The 24,099-nt window shown below is 45.9% G+C and overlaps 1 protein-coding gene across 12 annotated transcripts in view; it reads left to right on the plus strand.

Annotated features, from left to right (window-relative positions):
• The window catches only part of LOC144124478 (uncharacterized), a 254,597-nt gene that overhangs the window by 68,090 nt on the left and 162,408 nt on the right, over positions 1-24,099 (plus strand). For 2 of the 12 annotated variants that reach the window (XM_077657168.1, XM_077657175.1), the window contains exon 1: positions 20,273-20,405. The exons of 5 other annotated variants lie outside the window; for them this stretch is intronic. Coding sequence is in view for 3 of the 7 variants with exons in the window: in XM_077657162.1 (XP_077513288.1) it covers positions 20,256-20,405; positions 20,839-20,919 (231 nt within the window). In the remaining 4 variants the exon portion in view is untranslated. Of the gene's footprint in view, positions 1-14,786; positions 15,004-19,951; positions 20,406-20,838; positions 20,920-24,099 lie in introns of those variants that run through there. 5 more of the 12 variants (XM_077657162.1, XM_077657169.1, XM_077657176.1 and 2 more) reach the window with 5 other exon arrangements.

The following is a 24,099-nucleotide window of genomic DNA, read 5'->3' on the forward strand; positions in this document are numbered from 1 at the left end:
ATGGCCGGTGTTGAGCCGTCTTGCTGGCTTTTTATTTCAGTGACGTGCCAACTGTCCCCACAAAGAAAACTTTTTCGTGGTCATTTGTTGGCTGCAGTACGCGCTAACGCTACCCGGTATTTTTTATAAGGCGTAATTCCACAGGAAAACACTAAAACCAGCAGAACCTTTTAACCTCAACTGTAACCTTTGAGCTCTTTTTCACGCAAATAGGGGCACTCTGCTTTTCCTGTGAAACTTTAGCAAAACCAGAAAAAAATTTGAAATGAATGCACTGCAGAGACGAAAGAACAGTTTCAGATCAGAAGCATGTTCATCCAAAGCAGGGCTACCTCGTGTCATTGTGGCTGCATCAGATGAGCTGCAGTAGAGGCCAGCAGCATTAGTAGTACGGCCAGCGGAGCATTGCATGCGCTCGGCTGCACCGGCTAGTCCATCAAATGTTCAAGGCAAGGCTGTCGGGGCACGCGTTCTCCGCGGAGAGCATTAAAGTGTCGCTGTTTTACGCTTTAAAGGCTCCTTTCAAGGTCCGGAAAACCGGTGCGTCTCCGCGGGACCCTCTTCCGTGTGCCAAGGACAGCGGTCAGCTGCGGCCCCGCTCGGCCACGCGGAAGCCTAACACGTCGTGAGGGGAGATTCTGTCGGGCGTTTGTGTTCCTTTTCAATTTACTTATGCGCGCCTGAATGCTAGTGTAAGGACTGTCTAACACTGCTCCTGCTCGGAGATACGTTCGGCCTCGCCCTTCCATCTGCTAGCCTTACGCTTAGCTCGGCTGCCAGAGTGTCTGCTTAGGAAAAGCGGGGGTCCACAGGGTTCGATCCCTGGACCAGGACAAACTCTTCCTCATCCACAAACCCCCGGAGAAAGCTCTCCTTTGTAGCGGCATAGCTGCGCTCGGATGGATGCTGATAAATAATTGCCGGCTCCGGTTGCTTTCCTTATAAAGCATCGTCTTATTTGTTTTCATTAGTGTCATTTTAGTGATTTTACCGCGCTCAAATTGACATAGGGGTGAAAAAATGCACAAACTCCCCAGTGCAATCCATCGTCTTACAATGTGGCAGAATTGTGCGCAACATTATATTCCGCGACACTCACACATTACAATATTAGTAGCAGAAGTGACAAAGTGCCCAAGAAGTCACAAAGAAGGCACTAAGTGCCCAAGTGCAGACGACGTGAGATAGCCATAATTATTGACAATAACCTAGAGTTTTACAAGTCTCAAAAGCACTTTCGTTGGCTTCAGCGAATCGCGTTTTAATACTATATTTTCTTTGTGCTGGTTGTCCGAGCTGAAGTAACCAAGATTTAAAAAAAGAAGTTGTGGTGTTAGCAGTAGTATGCCTAGCCAACAGTATTTTAAATTTGTTATAGAATCTCAAATACTTGAATAAAAACTATGAATTATCTTTTTAACTACCAGTGACAGGAATGTAATGTTAGTGCGGAAGTTGTACTTGGCATTAGAAAAAAGGAAAGTCGCTGAAATGTTTCGCCAGTGTACCACTTGTGTAGCTCTTCACCGAGTTTCCATTAAAAACCAAAACTTGGCAGCGGTGCTCTTTGAACGTCCGAGGACACGTTTCGACGTACAAAATCCGCTTTTATCCACAGCGCTGTCTTCGACAGGGCTTTACGTGTTCACTGGCCATGGTTCTCTTCGTCTCAGCCGGTCGGAAAAGTCACTCAGTCGGCTTGCGCGCAGAAGACAGACGTCCCATCTCCTACGATCGGCCAGAATTAACTGTGGCTTCTACTTTATGGGAGTCCTCGGCTGCGTTTGCGCAGTCATTTCAACTAAGTGTACCCGACCAGTGTCTCGGATGCTAGCGCTAGTGGATGCAACAAAGAAAAAATGTCGGCTGTTAGCAGTCTATGACAAGTTTCTACTTTCCCGCAGGAGCTATCGGCAAGGAAGACTGCTCACGCATGCCGGACGCGACGGGCGCAGACTTGTGGCTAATCTTCATTCAGAACTTACACTCTCGCATTGACAACGCTCTGCCACACCGCGCTTCCCGGCGGGGGAGGGCAGCATCAAGTGCAAGCGCGGAAAAGCAGCGGTTGGTGCTCAAGCGCCTTTGCCACTGATTCTCGCCGGCGGTCGGCGGCTGCGCCGCGCAAAGCGCGCGTTGCCATTAGGGTGCCTTGATGTCCGCTCGTGGCCGCCGAAGCACTCGTTTCCGTCTTCCCTCTAACTTTGACACATACTGTACGCGCAGAAATACACGGACTACTTTATTCTAGGTTTGGTCTGCGAAGCAGCTGAGTGCCGTTCGTCGCAGGCACCTGGCCTCCACACCGTGGTCACGATGACTGCTTGATGCGAGACGGGAGCGCGGGTCGCGTGATAGGGTCAAACGAGGTCAAAGATCTCTCATGAAGCAGAGCATGCGCTGTTTCGCGTTTCTGCGACCTTGTGAGAACAGCATCACGTGCACCAGCGTATCAAGGGCAGCAGCTTGCACCAGGCCTCCACCCTTGAGTGAATGCGTTTAGTCAACAGACTGAAAACTTCCTAGAAAAAGGTATGTCCGCGGTTCTTGTTACGTTTGCTGTCCAAGCAGTGTCCTTCGATTAGTGCCCTCCTCGCGCTGCCGTGTCATCATTGGCGCGACCTATAGACGGGCCACGTCAAGTTATGTCGCCATTTATAAGCCCATTTACTACACCGTTAAAGGATTACAAAGAAGAAAAAAATGCCGAGCATGGTGGCAACTGCCACACCCGCGTTTCGAAGGGGATGTTCCTGTCTTCCATCTACGCATTGCGGCGTTACGGAGGAGCCCTGTAGGCAGCCTAGGAAGAACGCGCCCGTTTTGAATTTCCACGATGAACACTCGCTTGTTCCTGGCAACCTCATGCCAGCCAGTCTTTCGTTTCCCGAGAACGGGGGAAACCGAGCCGCGGAGGAAGTCGCTGTCTGGCGCTTTGCGACGCCAACGTAAAAGCGGATCGGTAGGCGCTCGACGAGGGCTTTGGATAAAATTTGAAATCCGTGACATCCTTGATGAAGGCACTCGTATAAGGGCTGAATGGGAATACTATGCAAGCGCAATCTTCTGCATTTTTCACTGTACACGCAAATAATATCCGACTGTTTTCATGCTGCTTGCTGGCCCAGAAAGGAGGCTAGAAGAGGTAGCCGCTCACTTTTGCTTGATTTTGAACTCATAAAAATCCGGGGATTCCCGCTTTAGAAATTTTATTAACCGCGTGCTACTTTAAATTTGAATTTCGATTTCTCAGCTAGTAAAAAGCAAGAATTAAATGTGGTAGCCTTTTGTGTGCCCAGTTTTCTCGGACCCAAGAACCATGCTATGTGCTCCCACTTTGTAAGCACGGAAAGGAAGGTGTATTATGAAAGTAGGACCCCTGTGGCACAGCTATTTTTGTTCGATTATATTCGATTATTATATTCCACGCCATATCACTCATTACAGTCCCAGCCAAGGCATGTGGCAATAACAAGTGCAAATAGAACCATACTGAAACAGAATTCGTACTGAGTACTTCCATGAAACGGAAGTACCCATCATTGCACCCAACCTCCCTTTTTGCGGATAACAAAGCACCTTACCAGCACCTATGCACGCTGTAATACGGCCTGCCTTTACAGAGAGTCCTACGCAAAACTCGGCGCGCTGGAAATATGTCATTTATGTAGCCATGTGTCTTCAGCAATGTCCGTTCTCAAATAGTACGTTCTACTTACGCAGGGCTCTCTAGTCATGAGCGGTGCGCTCACGATCCTGCAAGCGTAGCGGGGAAGCTTATTCCTATTCCCATGCTCTCCCAGCACTGCGGGCAACAGAAAAAGCACGCTGTGGCACTTAGTGGCTGGCCCATTTGTGTAGCTCGCAAATGTCCGCGTAGCAGAGCTCCTAAGCCAATTCTTCATAGAGAAAACATGATAGCCATGTCTGAATGTGGCGGCGAAGCGCCGGCAACGGAGCAAACGAACTGTCTTCGCACGTCAGTTGTTCTGGCACTAGTTCGCGGGGCCGCCACGGCGTAGCGTTGATTTCGTGAATACTCTCAATGCCATTCCGGCACACCGGGCGAGCCAATTCCAGACTACTAAAGATTTTGCAACAAATCTCCATAACGTGCGTGGCGTTCTGCGCCTTTCGGAACTGTTGATGAAGGCGCACTCCCGCTATCCTGATTAGTGTTGTGAGCCACGTTTAGATTATTTATTTTTATGGACCCCTCAGTGGCCACCTTATGCGGTATTAAATGAGGAGTGGGCATCAAATACTGCGATAACGGCTAGATAAGATTTTGGATGACATTGAATGATTGCTTGCCAACACGTGAACACGGGCGGGAAGGTCATTCCTGTCTTTGCTGCTGGCAGAAAAGTCACTTCTCAAATGTGTTCGTACTGGCGAGCTGGGGGTAGGATGGCTGCAGTGAGATATCCCATTGCCTGGACGGGGATGGCCGAGGAACGAAAAACTTAAAAGGACTGTTACGACCATGTAACGCTAGATTCAGCGGGAGCGTCTTAGGCATCTAATTTCGGGGATATTTTGAGGTAGAAAAGATACAGTGCCCTCATATCGCACTGGTGTAGCGGTCAAGTTGACCGATCTTTTTTCAGATATTTTTCGTTGCGCAAAAAGTTGAAAACCCAACCTTTTAAAAATGCTTCGAGGTCCTGGTTTTCAATATACTATCGGCGGTACTGAAATTTACAAAACGTAATTATTATTAAGATCGCATTTCAGAAAACGGAAATGACACTAGATGTAATTGGCAACTTATTAAGCAATTTCTTAAAAATGATAGTCGGGAAACGTGTCTCACAAAGATAAGTAGTGAAAATGCAACAAATAATAACTATAGTGGCATTGCAAGCGCCTTTAGAGCGCATGTTAACGTTTTCCAGGGTTTACAGGACGTAACTACTTTACCTTCCTTGCCACGTTGCTCCCGCTCTTTGTACTGACGTCCTACGTCGGCAGAACAAGTTCATCAAGTCATTAAATCGCTCAAAACAACCGGTGCAGGATTCGATTCAGCCTTCTAAATTTAAGCTCATTTCAGAGGACATAACCCCAGTTCTGGGCATTACAATTAGGAAAATGTTCAACGCAGGTGTTTTTCGAGATTGTCTTCAGACTGCTGAAATTATCCCAATTTTTAAGGCAGGCCATCATAACTACATCGATAATTGCCGTCCCATCTGCATTCGCTCTTTTTTTCGGCAAAGTAATTGAGAAGCTTTTTTGCGCGCGAATAATGAGCTACCTTACTCCATTCAAACTTTCATCGCCTGAACAGTTTGGCTTTTGACCGGGTTATTCAATCGAACTGGCACTGACAAATTTCATTGAAAATGTCAAACAAGTCATTGACAACGGTTCAATTGTTCGAGCCATCTTCATCGATCTAACAAAAGCTTTTTACTCAATTGACCACCGCATACTAGTTCATAAACTAGAATATTTTGGTATTTCCGGCCCACCTCTTCAGTTCTTGCGCAGTTATTTTAACTAACCGATCACATGTTATTGTTATTAATGGCACATTTTTTACCCCTCAGGCTGTTGACCAAGCTGTCCCTCAGTAATCAATACTAGGCCCGTTACTGTACTTAATGATCATTAATGACCTACCTTTTGCATTAAATCACACAAAATGCGTGTGATATGCGGACGATACAACCACTTACACTTCCGACAAATCCGCACCCACACATCAGCATAAACTTAACATAGACCTAAATAATATTAGCCAGTGATGCAAAAACAACATGCTGCAAATGAACCCCAAAAAGACCACTTTCATGATATTTCACTCTCCTCTCAGAATCATAACTACTCCACCATTACTAACAGTCGATAACCACGCCCTGCCTATTTCCGAAACCTTCAGATTCTTTGGCATCTCTTCAGATAAGCACTTGAAGTTTTATATCCATGTTCAGTCACTCATACATAAGCTTTTCTTCGGCAATCATATCATAATCAAAACACGTGCATATTTTCAACCGTTCATCATACGTTCATTATATTATGCATATGTCCACAGTTACCTTAGTTACTGTTTATCGTGCTGGGGAAATCATAGCTTGCGCATACTTCCACTTCAAGAATTATCCACGGTGAAATTATCCATATTTATGTACAAGCTAATTAATCATCGCGCTCATATTGATCGCTCTACTGATCAGATTATAAATGCTAATCCTTCTAGGTTTCAACAGCGAAATAATCTTCTTTTGCCTAAATTCAGGATTAATTATGGAAAAGTTAGTACAGTATTTGCCGGCATATCCTGTTGGAATATTTTACCATGTGAAATTAAAGCGTCGTTTACTGTTCACTCATTTCATCATCGTATTAAAGGGTATTTAGTTCATTTGTTGTGCAGTTCACATGCCTAAACAGTAGTAATTCTTGTTTAAAGTTTCATTTTCTTTGCATTATGTTTCAAAGTCGTTACTGTCTATACTTTTTGTTCCGTTCTTCACACATAATATTGTTCCCGTCGCTTTTTTGTAGGTTGTATATTTATGCTAATTACTTAATACACTGCCTTTCATTGTTTGCGATTTTACACCCTACTTGCTTTGCTCTAGGAGGTCCCCCCGACAGTCGTGTACTATGGGACCTCCTTCTGTACTGATTTTATTGTATTCATTATTACTGCGAAAAAAAGAAAAAAGAAAGAAGAAAAGAAATCACTTTCCGTCTTCATTAAAATATTCCAAAGCATCAGTGTACGCTGATGACACGGCGTTAGTATTTATAGGAGGCTGAATAGGAGAACTAAACAGCAAAATAAACGAAGAACTAGTTGGGGTTTTAAAGTGGTTTACTACCAACCAGCGCACTGTTAATACTCAGAAAAGCAATATACACTCTGTCCAGCTCTAGGGGGAAATTTAAACTACAGCGAAACCACCTTGTATGTAAACAATGAGCCGATACAACATGTAACAAGTTTTAAATACCTAGGCGTGCATTTCGACTCTGACATGCACTGGAGAAATCAAACAAAACAAGTTTGCTCAAAATTTGAATATGGATGTCACATTCTCTTGAATGCGCGAAAATGCTTTGATTACTCTATTTTCAATTTATTTCGCTAAAGGTTCTGCTCTGCTCCCTGGCCTAAAAGCTGTGCATAAACAGCTTGACGAGGCCTAACCAGCCGTTACAAGGCATGACAGCACACATTAAAAGAATATTCATATACATCGACGAGCAAACAGTTGACACATGTTTAAAAAGAAAAGAGTATCATGAATTCAAGTAAATGCAATGCACATATAGGTATATTACAACAACACAAAATATCAATCCAACAAGCATTACAAACTACAAGGAAATATGCATACAGTCAACTCATCAATGCCAGCAGGCCTTACATTCTTTATTAACGCTTTAAATAAGAAATTCTAAATCAAACTGCTGAAAATTAGAAAGAACTGTTTAGCTGAGAGAAAGAACAGGTTACATAATTATAAAGTGCCAACGCAGTGTAGCTTTAGTAGATTTTTTTGTCTTTGTGTTTGTTTAGAATTGTGGGAAGTTTGTATTCTAGTGTATGAAGCCATTATACTGTTCGTAAAAACGGTACAAGCCATTTGTCTGTGTTGCGTGTGTTTAATGGATGACTGTTTTTTTAGCAGTGTGGTACCTTCTACCATCGATCTGCTATTCTATGCATACTGTATTTTGCTTTTATACAGAATCACTTAAATTACTGCATAGAATCTTGGGGCAACACATACACCACATATCTTGAACACATATTGTGACTACAAAAGCGAGCGCTAAGAATCACCACATATTCCAAATACACTTGCCCTAGCAAGCCACTTTTTTCAGGCAGCTGATATTTTACCCTTACATTCTATTTATACGTTAGAAACGGCACAGACAGTTCATAAGATACTGCAATCCAATGAGCCGTTTCATCAAAGTATAACTTTTAAAAGGGACACAAGAGCTGCAAGTTCAAACCATTTTCACTGAACAATATGCCGCAATACATACCGGAAAAGGCTGATTGAGTACAACGGTGCACTATTATGCAATGGCATTCCTAATAATGTTAAAATTAAAAGTAATTTTTCACATTACCTCCAAATGTTCTTGCTTAGCCTGTGATTTTCAGGACGGTTTGGATCTGTAAATTTTGGGCCGAAATGATTTTGTTAAGTTTATGTGGAAAGGATATCCGCATGGACAAGTTTATGTACAAACATATTTTTTAGTGAAAATGATGCGCAAAGTGTATGTTGTATTTTTATTATTTTGAATTTATTTACGTGAGAAATGTTATCTGCACCTTCTGCATTTGCAAGGTATCTTTGTGATGGACCCGACACTATAGCTCTGGCTGTGGGCTCAGTACCATTGTCGATAGTTTGATTGCACTTATTTCAATTCTCAAATAAAAAAAAGCGATGCACCCGTGCACTGGCAGGCGGCTGTTCCAAGTTAGAGCCACCCGTAGGCTTATGGGACCCAGGATGACCGTGATTTAAGCTGAGTACGTTAATGACCGGTGGGTGCCTTAATGGCATCTACCCACCGGATCTTTAACACACCCACCGGCTACGCCGACGGCGACGCGCAAGCCAGGGACGGGCGCCTAACAGCTACCACCGTAAAAATCCTGCGGTAGAGGAAAAGACATGCTACCTTACGAATGGAATCTAAGGGGCGAAGATCAAGCTGAGATTTGAATTAGGTCACACTAGCTAATAACATCCGATGGAAGCGATGAATCTAAAAGCACAATTTTTAATAGATTCGAACAATTTGGTTAAGTGGGCTTGATGAATATCGAACTTTGAATTATCATCCTCTAGTCTGGGTCTGCCGCGTGCTGTATAAGTTATATGAGGAGTTGGACAGTATAGAGTACGGACTGTGCCACTGTTCTCCGACCACTGCAAAGACCGCTTCACTGTCGCTGTGGTTGTTGTTAGTGGCTGTTTATTAATAAAATAAACGTGAAAAGAAAATATGTTTCGCGAGCATTCGGTTTCGCGGCCTGCTCTCGGCTTCACTATGTACCACTTCACTCACCTGCTCTGTTCTGGTCGGTGGCAAATGCTGCGCCGATTGTTTGGTTTGTGTCAGATAGATAATCGCCTTTAGCAACGCCGGGGGCCATGCTATAAAAGCAGCCTTTCTTCCTGGGAGTCTTCTTTTCATTGTTTTGAATTCAAGAGCTTCTCTGGCTCGCTATCTCTGAAAGGATCTGCAAGATAAACCCAGCGAATTGCGATTTCAGTGCTGGCCTGGCTACTACGTGTCGTAATACGCCAGTTTATTTCTTTTTTTCACAATGCTAGTAGGGGCACCGGTATATTCGAAAATTTTGATTAGCGATTCGTAAAACGAACCAGATAGTGCATATTAAAAATTACTTAAACAGAACAGAACATATTTTCAAAGTTTTCAAACTCTTCTTGAATATTTGGCACGCAGTTAGGATAAGGCTCTTCATACTTTCTTTTGTTCGACGAATGTTTAACAACAACAAAAAAAAACAGCCCACACCGACGCTGAGCAGTGCGTGCGAGGAAAGGTTCAGCGCTGCGACGCCGTCGATTCGTGGGAGGTGGAAATATGAGGTAAGGGGCGTTCATAATGCTCATACATTGGTTCCAAGATTAGACGATGGGGCAGAGCTCAGGCAGGCTTTTTCAAGACGACCAGTCGCCTGAATAGAGAATATTTATGGCAATAATCGATTCACAGTCGAGTTTTAAATATTATCCGCACACCCCTACATACATGTACAAGCAGCACCACATCAAATACGAACAAGACAACTGAAAGATGTACAGGAAAGTAAAAAGGTCTCTGCCGGGGGAAGCTGATAACAAGAGCAAGTTAACCTCATGTCGAAGGGGCGGACACTCTCCTTGAGAAGTGTTATATAGTCTCGCTTGCGTTTCCTCTCTAGGAGGTCATGTTTTTGTTTTTTGTTGGCATTTCCGTTCTCTCAGTTCATTTGTTGCTAACCGTTCATGAGTCTAACAGCAGCGTGTAGTGACGAGGGTGGAAGAAAGCTGCATGTGATGCTGCTCGGCTATCTCCGGCGCCTTTAACACGCTGAGCAACACAGCAAAGTAAACGGCAACTCTAACATACCAGAACATTCTAAGACACGTAGTACGTCCTCACGAAGAAGAAAAAAAAAGCGGGAGGAAGGCCTCCACACATGCATCTTCGGGACACTGCTCTCTGCTTGAGTGCACTGCTCCAGTGCACTGCTAGACCTCCCGCATGCTGCTGCTCCACAGGGCGAGAGCCGGTGAGCTGTCGCGAACAGTACGCCACGCTCTTTGTCCGCACTGCCGCCTGGCCTGCCCAGAACAAAGGGCCCACCAGCAGGTCTCCCCCTGGGAAAGGTCGCCGCGGTGGACGCGGCAATTAAGAGCTAATCTTCGTAGAAGAGCCCGTGATGAGCCTCGAGCGGTACTGGTTCTCAGGCGCTCCGTAGCAGCGCATGCCGCCGGCCGGGCGCACCATTCCGGGGTGTCAGGCCGGAAGCCAAGCCAGGCTTCTCTTCGCTACAGCGTCCACTCTGACGCACACTGCTCGTCCACTTTCACCAGTTCGCCAAGCTGAACCAGGAGACCCGCAAAAGACAAAAAAAAGGGCGCACTCTTCTCGCTGAAGTGTCTGTTGAGCAGGATTTCCGTATGTACGCAGCATTTCCACATTGCACAACAGCCGAAATATACCGCTAGCTCCTTTAAAAATCGGTACCCGCTCATTTCGGTGCCGCAGGTGCAGCGGGAAGGAGAGATTTCGTTGCGTCTTCTCTTTCGTTGGCCCTTCGTCTGTTTTGCGCTGGTGGTCGAGATGAATTACTTCAAAACGAAGCGTGCTATATAAGAACTTGACTTGGGCTCCTCCTTCTTCCCTCGGAACATATGCGCAGCTAAATTTGCGGGTGCTCTCAGTACAGATTAGCGTGCAATGGAAGGGAAGATACTTAGCCCTGTACGCAAATTACAGCGATGTTTGAAAATAACTCACGGAGCTTAAGAGCACCACTCGGAACACTTAACAGCTACGGTGCTAGGTACAATACGCCAGCCTCGTGTAAATTGCAGTAATTGCGACTTGTTCGAGTCGTTTATCTATTTTAGCTACAGTGCTGAAACATTCCGGAAGAAGTACTGAAACTTCTTGGCCGAAATATGAAATCACAGGGCAAAGGTAGTTAGTAATAGGTTTGCTATATTGGTTTGTGTTTCAATCATGTTTTGTAACGAATATGGGAGAAGGAAAAAACATTTTAAATGTCGTAAATCCTCACGAGAAGGCATTTTTCTAAACTAGCAAGTATCAACAGTTTCAAGCCGTCGCTCTGGTTTTCCCTGGGTAAGCTGTCATCGGTACGACGACATTGTTTTTCTCTGTTCGTGACATCTGTCCGCAACAATTGTTTTTAGAAGCGAAACGCGCATTCTATTCTCAAATGCATCTCGCCGCAAGTGATGCCAAAGCACTTCCTGGCTGCCAGATTACCGGCTTATCCTCAGTTTTATAATTATGCGATGATGAGATTTATTTCTCGTAGTATTCTGCTTAGCAGCGATTGCGTGTTCAACCCACGACCGTGGTGGCCTCATTTTGGTAAACAGTGAATGAAAAAGCGCTCGTGTATTCACACTTAAGCACACGTTAATCTGGAGGCCTGCATTATGACACGCCTCGAATACGGCATGCCCCAAATAATCAACCTATTACCGCCTAAAATGTTTGAATAAGGTTGTACACGTGTATTAAAGGCGTGCGTGCCATGGTGCTTCGGCAAATACAACACGCTGCTCCGACGAGAACACGGCGCGCTACAGAAATTTTAATAGAGAAGGGCATTCTTGGCCAGCACCTCGCACTTTGTGCGATACTGTGCGAATTGTGAGTATTGTTGCTATAATAACATACGCGCGTCGTTGCTAAATAGTCGCTTACAAATTTTCACGAGAAATAAGATAACATGCAGCAGTAGTGAATGTTTCATGCTTCAAAGGCGCGGTGCTTTCCGAAAAGATGTTTTTGCGTTGCTAATTTGAGCTCGTGTGCAGCGTATGCAGTGGCTCAGGTTTTCGCGTCCGTTAAAGTCAGTGCACTCGTCGGCCATGTAACAAAGCTCCTTAAGCGTCAAAACAGGGGTTTGCTCTGTTTTCATGAGTTCAGTTCTTCACCGTTGCCGCTTCCAAAGAGTCGGCTGAATTCCTTGCAGAAAGGTCATGGAGATTTGTGGGTCTTCCCATGAAGCACTGCTAGATCAAGATTCACAATGGCAAACGTACTGAACTTCCTACCACGTGGAAGTCTTGGTTACTTTCACCACAAACCAGCTATGGACGATGTGCCCTTTCGGGTGTCTTCTTTTCTTCCTGCGCTATTAAATTAATTTCCTCGTCGGGTGTAAAAAACATATTGGCAAATTAGGGAGGCAAGAGGTGGGGGGGGGGGGGGGAGCTTCGGAAAAACCAGCGCCTCCTCTATTTTTAGAAATAGAGGGCGCGCTGAGAAAAACAGTTAACGGGTGCGTACGTAGGAAACTCACTTTCGGCGACTCACTGTACGGACGTTCTGCTCGGTGCTGGCGGCAACAAACGGCTGAGAAAGCGATACAGAAATGAAAAAGCGCTGGTAGAAGAAGAGGCAAATAAAACAAAAACCATGTCCGCTTCAGCACGTGGTCAGACGCAGTCATCGTAACATCGAAGAGTGAGCGTGACCAAAGCGAATTTTCATACCGACCGGTTCAGTAACTGCTCGAGATAAGATACGTGTTCACGTCTTCAGCTTCAAAGCTTGGAAGCTAGTTTTTACCTCGTATTCCTTGCTTCTTTTCCTAAGGGGATACAGTGCAGTCTGCGGGATTCCATTTTTTGGTGCACGATGCGTTACTGCTGTGTGCCATCGTGCAGGTCGAGGACAGACAGCATCGATGCTAATGTCTCGTTTCACGAGATTCCCAGTGACGATGTGCTGCGTGCGCAATGGCTGAAAGTGATCGGGCGCAAGGACTGGCCACCCAACTACGCGCCGTCTCGCTCCACCGTCTGCAGCAAGCAATTTCTACCTGAGGACTTCAGAGAGGGCTACAAGAGGCGCACACTAAAAAAAGGGTCGGTTCCGAGTATTCTCACCTCATGTGCCCCGCAAATGCTAGCAGCGAGCTCGCCTGGAAGCTGCAGTTATATTCCGGCCAAACGTCTGTCAGAGGCGGGACACGAACTCGACGAGGACGGCGTAGCAGTCAAAAAGCCACGCAAGGAAGAGCTCCAAACCACTTGTGATGAGCTCTCTGTTGATGCTGCGGGAGGCACGTTTGGCGGTCCTGTTCCTTACATCACCGGTGACCATATGGATGTAACCAGCTCTGTCGCCTCTTCAGTACCATCGTTGCACAACATCTCACAGGATTTTACGTCGACGGCTGAAGGAGCGTCTACAGAGCCAGGAACACTCAACGTTGTGACCGTAGTTACACCCTGCGCAGAAATGACCAGTTCGGCAGATGTATCTCGGCAAGACAACCATGCACCCCCGAGCCCGTTGGTCGTGGGATCACCTTCTGTGAACACGCTTTTGAACCTACCACTTCTCTCATCCCTGCATCCCACCCGCAAGCGATGTATACTGCAACAAACGCGCTTTCACTGCCTAGCAGTGGTCGGAGGGACGCCAACAGAGTGTCCGTGCGCCGAAACGTAACACCGTTACTGAAAAGAAGTTACAGCTGTCAGATGGAACCCATCAAAACAAGTTTCAGAATCGTGGTGGAACGCAGGAAATGGAAACGTAAATAAAGAGCCCTTCTACAAAAGATAAACACCCTTACTGAAACGATGGTACGTTACAAGGAAGAGGTGCGCAAGTTGAAAGAAGATTCTAGAATGAGCGCATTCTTGAGAATTGTAGAAGCTTCCATAGAAAACGATCTGCAATCGTTATTTATGCACGATCTAGTGAAGAACTACGGACGAAAACGGCCGTCATGGTCGGAAGCGACAATCAGATATTCGACCATCCTCCGCAGCCTCTCTGCAAAGGCATACGAATACCTGCGGCCAGAATGCCTCCTTCGTTTGCCTTGCCGGAGCACTTTGCAAAAGTACCTTGGATTCACAGCCGGACAAGTCGGTTTCAGTACTGTCGTAAGCTGCAGGCTGGAGGCAGAATTGCTGACCCTAACTGCTCCTCAGGCAAGAGCACGCAGCTTAATAATTGATGAAATGCGAATCAAGGAACGGCTGCTGTATCATAAGCAGCGTGACGCTTTTTTGGGAGAAGTCGACATGAGCCCAGAATTACAGCACTTGGTGGGCACCGAAAATGGTGAACTTTCCAACAGTTTGCTATGTTTTTTGCTCTGTGGTCTTAGCGCACGCTTTAAGATTCCTGTCGCCTATTTCTTCACGAAAGTTAGCACCGGAGTCCAGCTTGCTGAGACCATGACGTACGTCATCAAGAAAACTGAAGAAATTGGTTTTGAGATCGTGCGCTTGGTGACAGACAACCATAAAAGCAATGTCGCTGCTAGAGATGCGAAGTGCTGAAAAAAACGGGAAAATTCCGAAAAAAAACAGTTTTTCTTTCGTTCTTTTCGGAGCAGTTGGAAAAATTAGTCAAAATTTCTGCGGGGAAAAAATGTACAGAAATAAAGTTTACGCAACACACAGTGCCGAATGCGAAACCGAAACACCGAACGTGAAACCGAAATGCCGATCGACGGCTGAGCAATCGCCATCGTTACCACGTAATGTCAGCTCCGCTGTCGGCGAAGCTTCGTCGGCTGGATACAGTTGCTCTTGTTTTGGTGCTTGTTTTGTCCTCTTTTGGCTTTCCTTCGCATCCCTGTGCAAACTGTTACGGAAATCCTCACTTAGATCCGTGTTGGAGTGAATTCTGCAATGGTACGGCCACTTTCCAACGTGTGGATGCACTTCACGGTCGGGGAGACCATTGGCAGGAAACGGGGACCCGCAGTCTGTAAGTACTGCAACAGCAGCTATGCTTTTCCCAATGCCAGGCGCCTTTCTGGGCACATTGCTCAGTGCGTGAAATTGCCAAGAGAGGAAGTGACACCACGAAGCCGCTCTCGCAACCCTTCAAGTAGCAGTCGTAGTTCAAGCGAAGCTCATGGCGTAGTAAACAGCACAGCGAGTGGAAGGGTGACTCAGTTCGTCGACACGATGACACCTCAAGCGCAGAAGAACGCCGATAAAGCGCTGGCAAATGCGATATATGCTTCCAACTCTCCCTTCACCTTGGTTACAAATGACTATTGGTTGGCTGCATTTAAAGCACTCAGACCTTCTTACAAGCCCCCAAGCCGGCACAGCTTGGCTGGACCATTGCTCGACGCAGAATACGAGGCCGCTACCGTATCAGTGAAAAATTCCATTGAAAAGGCTTCATGCATCACCCTTGTCACTGACGGCTGGACAAACGTCGAAGGAGAATCGGTTATAAACTTTGTGCTGTGCACACCATCGCTACTGTTTTTCAAGTCAATCAACACCGGCACAAACAGGCATACCGCGGCCTACCTGAAAGAAGAAATCTGTGCAGTTATGGAATCGGTCGGTAGCTCAAAGGTAAAGGCGCTGGTAACCGACAATGCCAGTAATATGAAACCAGCATGGGCTCTCGTTATCGAGCGATTTCCTCACGTTACCGCGATTGGTTGTGCCGCACACTCTTTGAACCTGCTGATGAATGATCTACTTACACTTGGCACAATCCAAGATGTGCATAAGCAGGCGAAAGATATCATCAAATACGTTAATAAAACTCACTTGGTGATGGCCACATTCAAGGAAAGGCAGGCAACAAAGTACGGCAAAGGTGTGAGCTGCAGCCTGAAGCTTCTGAGCAAGACGAGATGGAGTGGTGTCTGCCTCTCCTTTGAAAGCCTTTTGCGAAACAAGGAGGTTTTGCAAGGAATTGCTATAATCGAGAACCTGCAGTTCGACAAGGCTCTTAGGGTTGTCGTTCTGGACGAAGAGTTCTGGGTTGCATTGAAATCTTGCCATACTTTGCTAGAACCCATCGCAAAAGCTATCAAAGCCGTAGAAAGTGACCAAAGCCGTGTTGTCGGACGTCAAAAATTTGTTTCACAGTCTAGCAGAGGAGATTCAAACGAATCTGCAGTGCTCTGTTCTTCTGCAGAATGAACGGGATCTCGCCGAAAAAGCCTTAAATACACGCAAGGCGTTTACAGTTCGTCCCATACACTGTGCAGCAAACCTTCTTGACCCAAGATACAAGGGGCAAAACTTGACTGACGAGGAAGTCTTGTCAGCGTTTGACTGGATCTCTGAGCACAGTAAGCACATGAACCTCGAAGTCGGAAAAGTGTACTCCGACGTTGCAGAATACAGGACCAATGAAGGCATATGGTTAATGTCCGGAATATGGGCCTCTGCTAACCACATGCGGCCTTCAACGTGGTGGGAGGGAATCTGCACCACTAAAACGGTGATGCCTCTGGCTCGAAACGTTTTACAGATTCCACCATCATCAGCTGCTTGTGAGCGAAACTGGTATGACTTCGCCAACATTCATACTCTGCGTAGCTAAGTAATGACAAGGTGCAAAAGCTTGTTTTTGTGCACGCACATCTCAACATGATGAAGAAGGCTACAGATGAAGCCAGTGATACTGACTCCGAATAAGTTGTATAAGTTCACCTTTTCACCGCATTGGTCAATGTATCCAAAGTTGAAGCAATGACGAAATAGCAGCCGCAGAAGAGGCATTAGAGTGTTTTTTGTTATAACTTTCATAACAGTTCCACAATGTCATGCCTATTTACAGAGAACAGACCGCTTTTGCTGGATGCTTCTATAATTCCTTCAATCTGTGAAATCCTTGCACTTGTTTGTGAAAAGGCAGAAAGAATTTCTTTTTCTTTTCTGTTATTTGCATTATGAAAGTAATGGCTCTTGACATTGACAATAAACCGTTCTCATGCGCAAAAGAAATTTTTGTTTTTTTCCATTTTTTACAAATTTTCGGAAAAAAACATGAAAACCGGTTTTTTTCCCGATTGTTCAAAATTTCCTGAAATTTTGCATCTCTAGTCGCTGCAATGGGCATCCTCTGCAAAGGGGCTGCCACGGCCATTGCTCCGCACCCTTTGGACGAGTCCAGGCGCATTTTCCTTGCATTCGACCAGAGCCACATCATAAAGAATGTAAGGTCGCAGTTCCTGGCAAAAGATACGGGGGGAAACAAACAGATTACAGCGACACCGCTGAAGAAGCTCTATAAAATGCAGCGAGGCTCAACAGTGAAGCCGGTGAGGTTCCTCACGCGTCGCCACTTGTATCCGTCCAACATCGAGAAGATGAGCGTAAAGACTGCTGTACAGATTTTTTCCCCTCCGGTTACAGCAGCCCTGGAATACATGAAAAGTCAGGCCGGACACACATGCGATGCGGATTTCGTGTTAGTGGGCCCAACGGTCGAATTCATGCTGGTAATGCGCCGGTGGTTCGCCTTCATGGATCTTAGCAATACAACGCAACACATTCACAAGAACGACCCGGACAGCCGACCGTTCACCGACGCCGAGGACCCGAGACTAGAATGGTTCGAGCAAGAGTTCATTTCTTACCTGTAGAGGCTGAAAGAAGAAAGCAGCCAGGAGAGCTACCTCAGCAATGAGACACACCACACACTCTTGCTCACCACCAAATCGAATGTGGAGTGCATACGTTTTTCATTGAAGGACAAGGGCTTCAAATTTGTGCTCACTCAAAAGTTTTCCAGTGATCCAATTGAGGCATTATTCGGATTTTTGCGAAGGTCCGCTGGTTGCAACGACACTATGGATGTGGCCAGTGTAATATCAGGACTGGAAAAGATGCTAAAAACAGGCATCGTGTCTTCGTCGATGTCAAGCAATGTGAACTGCTCTACATCATTCTGCAGTGTCACTGCCATTTCTGCTAAAGTGACCCCCAACAGTTCTTCGGCAAAAGCTTTTTTCCCCACTGCCGCCGAGGAAAAACTATTGCAACTGTGCATATCTCCAAGTCATCCCCTTCCGGATCCAGAGTTAGCCAGCAACTCGATGATTGGCGGATACATCGTTCGAGTTATAACAGAAAACTGGAGCTGCGAACGCTGCATTCAACTTGTACAAAAGCCAGTCGGAGACTCACCGATCGACTGCCTCATCAAATACCAAGATCGTGGAGGGCTGAAATAGGCTACAAAGGAACTTGTTTCTGTGTTGATGGCGCTTAAGGCCTTTGTGGACGTTGTGCGGCAACACAGAAAGGCCATTACCAAGCCCCTCAGAATGAGCGTCGAACACGCCGTTAAAGTTTTGATGAAGGCTCCTGTGCTGGTGTGTGACAACGAAGGCCTTGCTCACAGAAGAATGTTTTAGAGCTTTTGTGCACGAAGTTTATTAGGCCCCTCCTTAGCAACCATGCCCTTGATATTACGGACCAGAAGTCTGTCGCCAAATTACACGCGAAAAAGCCCCTCTCACGCAAAGTGCTCAAACTGTGACTATATGTGATGTTGAGGGTGCATGGATGTTGGTAAAGGTGGCATCACTTTTATTGCTGAGTCCGGCCAGCCATATATAAGAGCTAGATGATGGAGCTAGCCCAGTACAGAGAGATAGCTGCGGCTCCATCCGGGCGTTAGGTGAGTTTTGTTTCGTTCGCTACTGCGATTCGCTCGCGTACGAGGTGCTTCGTCCTGCTCCCGTGTACGAAAGTGGTTGTCCTACACTGAAAATTTCGTTTGACTGTAAATGAAAGTTAATAGACAGGAATTCTGTAAATGTAAATGGCTGTAGATGCAAAGAGTTGTAATTTATATAGCATCAGACACATTCAAAGTCTTGTATGTGTTATTACTGTATATAGTTGTAAATATATGTAAATAAACGTACGTAAACACCACCTTCCTTTATACACTCTATGCCGTGGATTCTTCAGCTCCACATAGATAAGCTTAAAAACTCCCAGACTTCACGCAAAACTGAAAGCAGCAGACGTAAGGCACATAATTAAATGGTGCCTTTTTACTGCTGCTACGATGACAACAGTTTGTCAGCTTCGCGGACCACAACATTTACCCGCACAAAACAATTTTCTTTAACAATGCGGCCACGGAGCGAAGTAAAGTAGCAGCTTGCAACGCTTTACTCCTCTGCAAGGAACAGCAAATATTCAGAGGGGGGGGGGGGGGGGGGGCATTTGTTGACCGAAAGTGCGGTGAGGCGCAAACCTTTTGCGCGGTGTTGCTGCTTGTGTCGCTGATGTGTGGTGGAGATGTTGATTAAAGAGTGCGCAATTGTTTATGAATTTTCTAATATCTTTACTTGAATGTAACGTAATCAGCTGGGTGAATGTCTGCTTCTAGGTCATATTTCGAGGTGGGGCAACTTTTGGAGTGGCCTAGGCCAAATTTGGAGGTCACTATCGTGTTCGTCGTTGTGAAATTAGGTTGAAAATCGATTTTGGTCCAAATCTGTCGAATTCATATTTCGGGGGTGGGGAGGTCACATTTGGAGGTCACCATCGTGTTGGCCGTAGTGACATTAGGTTGGACATAGATTTGGTCCAAATCGGCCCTGTAGTCATGAGCCTATAGTTGCTTTCGTATTAATAAGTGGCGCAAACTCTCCAAGCAGCGCCTCAAATATGCCAGCTGCAATCGTCAAGTGATCAGCGGCGCGAACGCCTCAGCCCGCCTCTGCGAACAGCGAGCAATGCTCCAGCCGCTGGCGCTGGAATAAGCGCCGCGCCGCGGATGAAACGAGAGCTACAGAGGAAGGGTTACGAAGCCAGAATCTGACAGACGCATGGGGTAGGAGAGGGGCAGAGCGATAACCAGAATGCCAACAGCGCGCGCCTATACGTAAGCATGACGCAAGCAGTCCAACCATCTGGGTAGCGTCGCAGCGCGGCAACTAACTGAAGTGAGGCGTACCGGCGGCTCCCATTGCGAAGCGGGCGATTCAGCTGGCATTTTAAAAATAGAGGAGGCGCTGCCCGGGCAAGCACAGGCGCCAACGCAGTCTGGCAGTGAGCGTCTAGCGGCTGCCAGAGTCTGGTGTTGGGTTCATTTCTTTTCATCCTCGCCCGACTGTATCTGTTTCGTGTGGCCATTTCTTGTGTGGCGTGCTTTACCTGTGCTAGCGCGCGAATGGGAAGCTCGCCTGCAGTTCATCGCTGAATGCCTGTCGTGTCGCGAGTGCAACTTCGAGAAACATGGGCCGGTGCTGTGTTCTCTGGTGCCGCGGAAACTACGACAATGACCCAAAAGCACGTGTTTATTGCTTCCCAAGAGACGAAGTACGAAGAAGAGCTTGGTTGCGAGCCATTCCACGGAAGGATTTCACACCTACAGTGCATTCGAGGGTAAGACCCGGAAATATTGCTTAATAGGCGCTCGTAATTATGTTAGTTGTGAGCTGTTGCGATTGTTAAAGGCTGTGACTCCGGGAAAGGCATGCTGCCTTTGCAGGCAATGGTAGCACTTCTATAACTTATCTATGAATTGTCAAGGAAGCATTTATTTCCGTGGATGTGCATAAGGCTTGCGATGCATTTGTTCAGGGATATGAATATTTTCGCTGTCGAAGCTTAGACGAACGTCATTCTCACGTTTTATCTCGTATGCTTTGTCTGTCCCTCCTAGTTTAAATTACGCCTGTTTTGGCCTCCGCGCTGCGATTTATTCTTGTTTGTGTGGCAAATGTGTAAAAGCTGTGCACTGTTAAAACTCTTTTTACTTATCGTTTTATGCCATGGAGAGTCATGGCGAATGGCCTTGCGTCATTTTCTCGTGCAGGCGTGTGAACAGCACTTCTACGCGGGCGACTTCATTACGACGTTGTCTCACCAAGATGAACTCACAGGGAAAACAATAGAGGTGAAGCGTGATAGACTACAGTTGAAGAATGATGCTGTGCCTTCTGTGTTTTCGAACGGTCCAAAATACTTGTCCTCAATGCCAGGACGGAGTGAATCGCCAGAGGCAAGAAAAGCAAGAAGAGAAAACGCTGATTTGCGGGAGGCTATGAGAAAGTCACTTGAGTCTAGTGAACTTGAACAGAAAAAACAAAATTTTATCTTACGACGACTTAAAATCTTAGCTGCCTGGGATTTGCAACACAAAATTCTGGATCGTTTCTGTCGATGAGCAGTGCGTTAGGTTCATTCTCATCGAGAATGATCCTTCACCTAATGTGAAATGTGCCTTGGTAGTCCTCCCTGATCTGTCACTTTTTGTTTTACTGAATGGAGTGAAGCTTCAGTCGCTTCCTTCGGGCAACACTCTGCCAATTCAAGTGTGTGACACCTCCAGCCTGTCCTTGCTGCTAGAAGAACTCGAGAAAGGCTTGTGTAATATACCTGGGGTGACGAAAGAGTCGAAGCATACCGAAGTATTGCAGTTTGTCAGTTCACTGCTCGCAGACCTCATTGAGGACAGTGATACGCCAAAAGAACATTCTGCTTTGCTGAAATTTCTGGTTGAGCAGATAGATCTCGCGAAACAGCCTGTGTATAGCGCAGAGCTGCTGGTATTCGCAAGTATTTTGAATTTCATTTCACCTCACGCATATCACTTCACAAGCTCTGCATCAAGAATCATTCTGCCCCATCCTTCTACACTGCGCCGTGTTTTCTCAAATTACAAAGCTGACCCTATTCAGGAGCAAAATCAATCACACTGTCTCTCATACATCCGACAACGAGTAAAATCAATGAAAGACCACGAGAAGACAGTGACGCTGATGATTGATGAGATCCACATAAAACCATATTTCGACTACAAAGGGGCACAATAGTAGGATCGTCGGTAAATTCCACGGAACCAGCGACAACAGCCCATGTGTTCATGGTACAATCACTCCTTTCTGCAAGCAAGGACGTCATTCACATATTACCTGTGAGCAAACTGAGCGCAGAAACTCTGCACGATCATGCCAAGAACATAACCATTAACGTTGAGAAAATGGGGCTTAAAATTATCGTTGTGATAACCGACAACAACGCTATGAACCGCGAGATGATGTTGTTTGCTACAAGTCCTCAAGCGAGCATTGTCCATCCCCATCCAGCTGATGACGCTCGTCCTCTTTTCTACGTGGTGGATCCTGTGCATCTCTTGAAGTGCGTCAGGAACAATTGGATTAACCAGAAAAACCCTTGAACATGCCTCTATTTCCCTGAAATCGACTTTAGTGGAACAATGCTTGACGGGTCTCCTCGTATGAAAGCTGCTTCTTTCGCAGCTGTGCGGCAGCTTTATAATTCAGAGAATACGTCGCTTGTGAAAGCTGCTTACAGACCGAATGCAAAAGCAGTGAATCCAACTTCAATGGAGCGGCAAAATGTAAAGCTCGTTCTCGAAGTCATTAATCAGTTTGTGTCAAATGCCCTCAGAACCCATGGTTCCGCGTTCAAGATTCCTCAAGCTGAGTCGACCGCTCTTTTCATTGACATTATCCTCACATGGTGGCAAATAGTCAATGTTAAGACCCCTTGCAAAGGCCACAGGCTAAGGGACAGCGTGCGAGACCCTGTAAGGTCTGTTGATGACACACAGTTAGTTTTACTGAGTGCCGTTGTCGACTGGTTGGACGCTTGGGCGAGAATCGACATCACCAGTGGCTCGCTGACGAAAGAGACGCACAGTGCTTTGCGATTGACATGCTATTCTCTGGAAGAACTCTCGCGCTACTGCTTAGAAGAACTTCACTTCAAGTACGTTCTGCTGGGCAAATTTCAGGCGGACGCTCTAGAAGTCCGGTTCGGCCGTTACCGCCAGCTGGAAGGATCACAGTACCACATTTCCGTGCGTCAGATCTACGAATGTGAGAAGAAGCTTCGTCTTCAAAAACTTGTGACATTTCCACGCGAGGAAACAGTGTGAAGACGGAAGTGAAGATCTTGTAACGTGCAACTTTTCTGTGGCTGTCAGTGACGGCGATATTGCACGCGCCCACTCTGACATGGATGCTATTGTTTACATTGCAGGATACGCTGCTCATGCTGGTTTAAAGAGGCTTTCATGTTCTGCTTGCTTCAGCACATTGGTTATTGAAAATCGAGAGATCGAAGCGGAAAACACTGCCATGACAGCTAACCTGTCAAGAGGAGGGCTCTAGTTTTCCCAGCCATGCACAGTTCACATGGTACTGATAACAAAACTAGTTGCAAAGAAGTTGCCTTTCGAAGCAAACGCGGAAGATTTTCTCTCCTGTAGTAATGAACGTGGTGTCGTGATTTCACAGACGATTTGCCTCCTGGAAGTAAATGACATTGAGACATGTGAAAATGGCCACACTGCACACACTCTCCTGCACTTCGTAGTTCGCGTTGCAACCAACGTTGTTTTAAACAACTTTCGCAAACTAAGAAATGACGCCATACAAGACAACGCGCAGCAGAAGGCCGCAGCCCGGAGAGCAGCAACGCGTAAGTTTTATTCCCAAAGGAATAAAAATGCTTTGCGAACACTTCATTGCTGGTGTCTCGTCGTTTGTTATTGCAACGATCAGACTAGCTGTACAAATACTTAACTTATGCAGGCAAATGCGAACACATGGTAGAACTTAACTGCGCAACATTATTGTGAGTGTCATTATACCTGTGTGAAAGTTTTAAGCGAAACACAATACATAAGCTACCAGAATGCGCAGAAGACGGTTTTTTTTTTCACCTTTCAGGAACTTCTAGTTTAAAAACTAGATATACGCATGTGCGGTCTGTGCAGTTGGGTTTTACCGCAAGGCGGACATCACGTTCGTGATAGAGCGTAATAATTAGATCATTAATTGAAATTAATCAGTTTTTATTATAATGACCAATATTATATTGCGGAATTGGCGGCTGTATGCTAAACTGTTCATTATGAAATAAACTGGATTAACAGCTCGAAGCGCGAACTTTCTTGACAGTAAGGTGTTCTGAATATATATATATATATATATATATATATATATATATATATATAAATCACTTATAAGACAGAAATCACTTATAACACAGCTAGGAGCTTCTTAGCTATGTGCGGCAGTACCCGAATAGTGCAGACGGGCGCGGC

This window comes from Amblyomma americanum, chromosome 3 (assembly GCF_052857255.1).
Source record: "Amblyomma americanum isolate KBUSLIRL-KWMA chromosome 3, ASM5285725v1, whole genome shotgun sequence".
NCBI classification, from domain to species: Eukaryota; Metazoa; Arthropoda; class Arachnida; order Ixodida; family Ixodidae; genus Amblyomma; species Amblyomma americanum.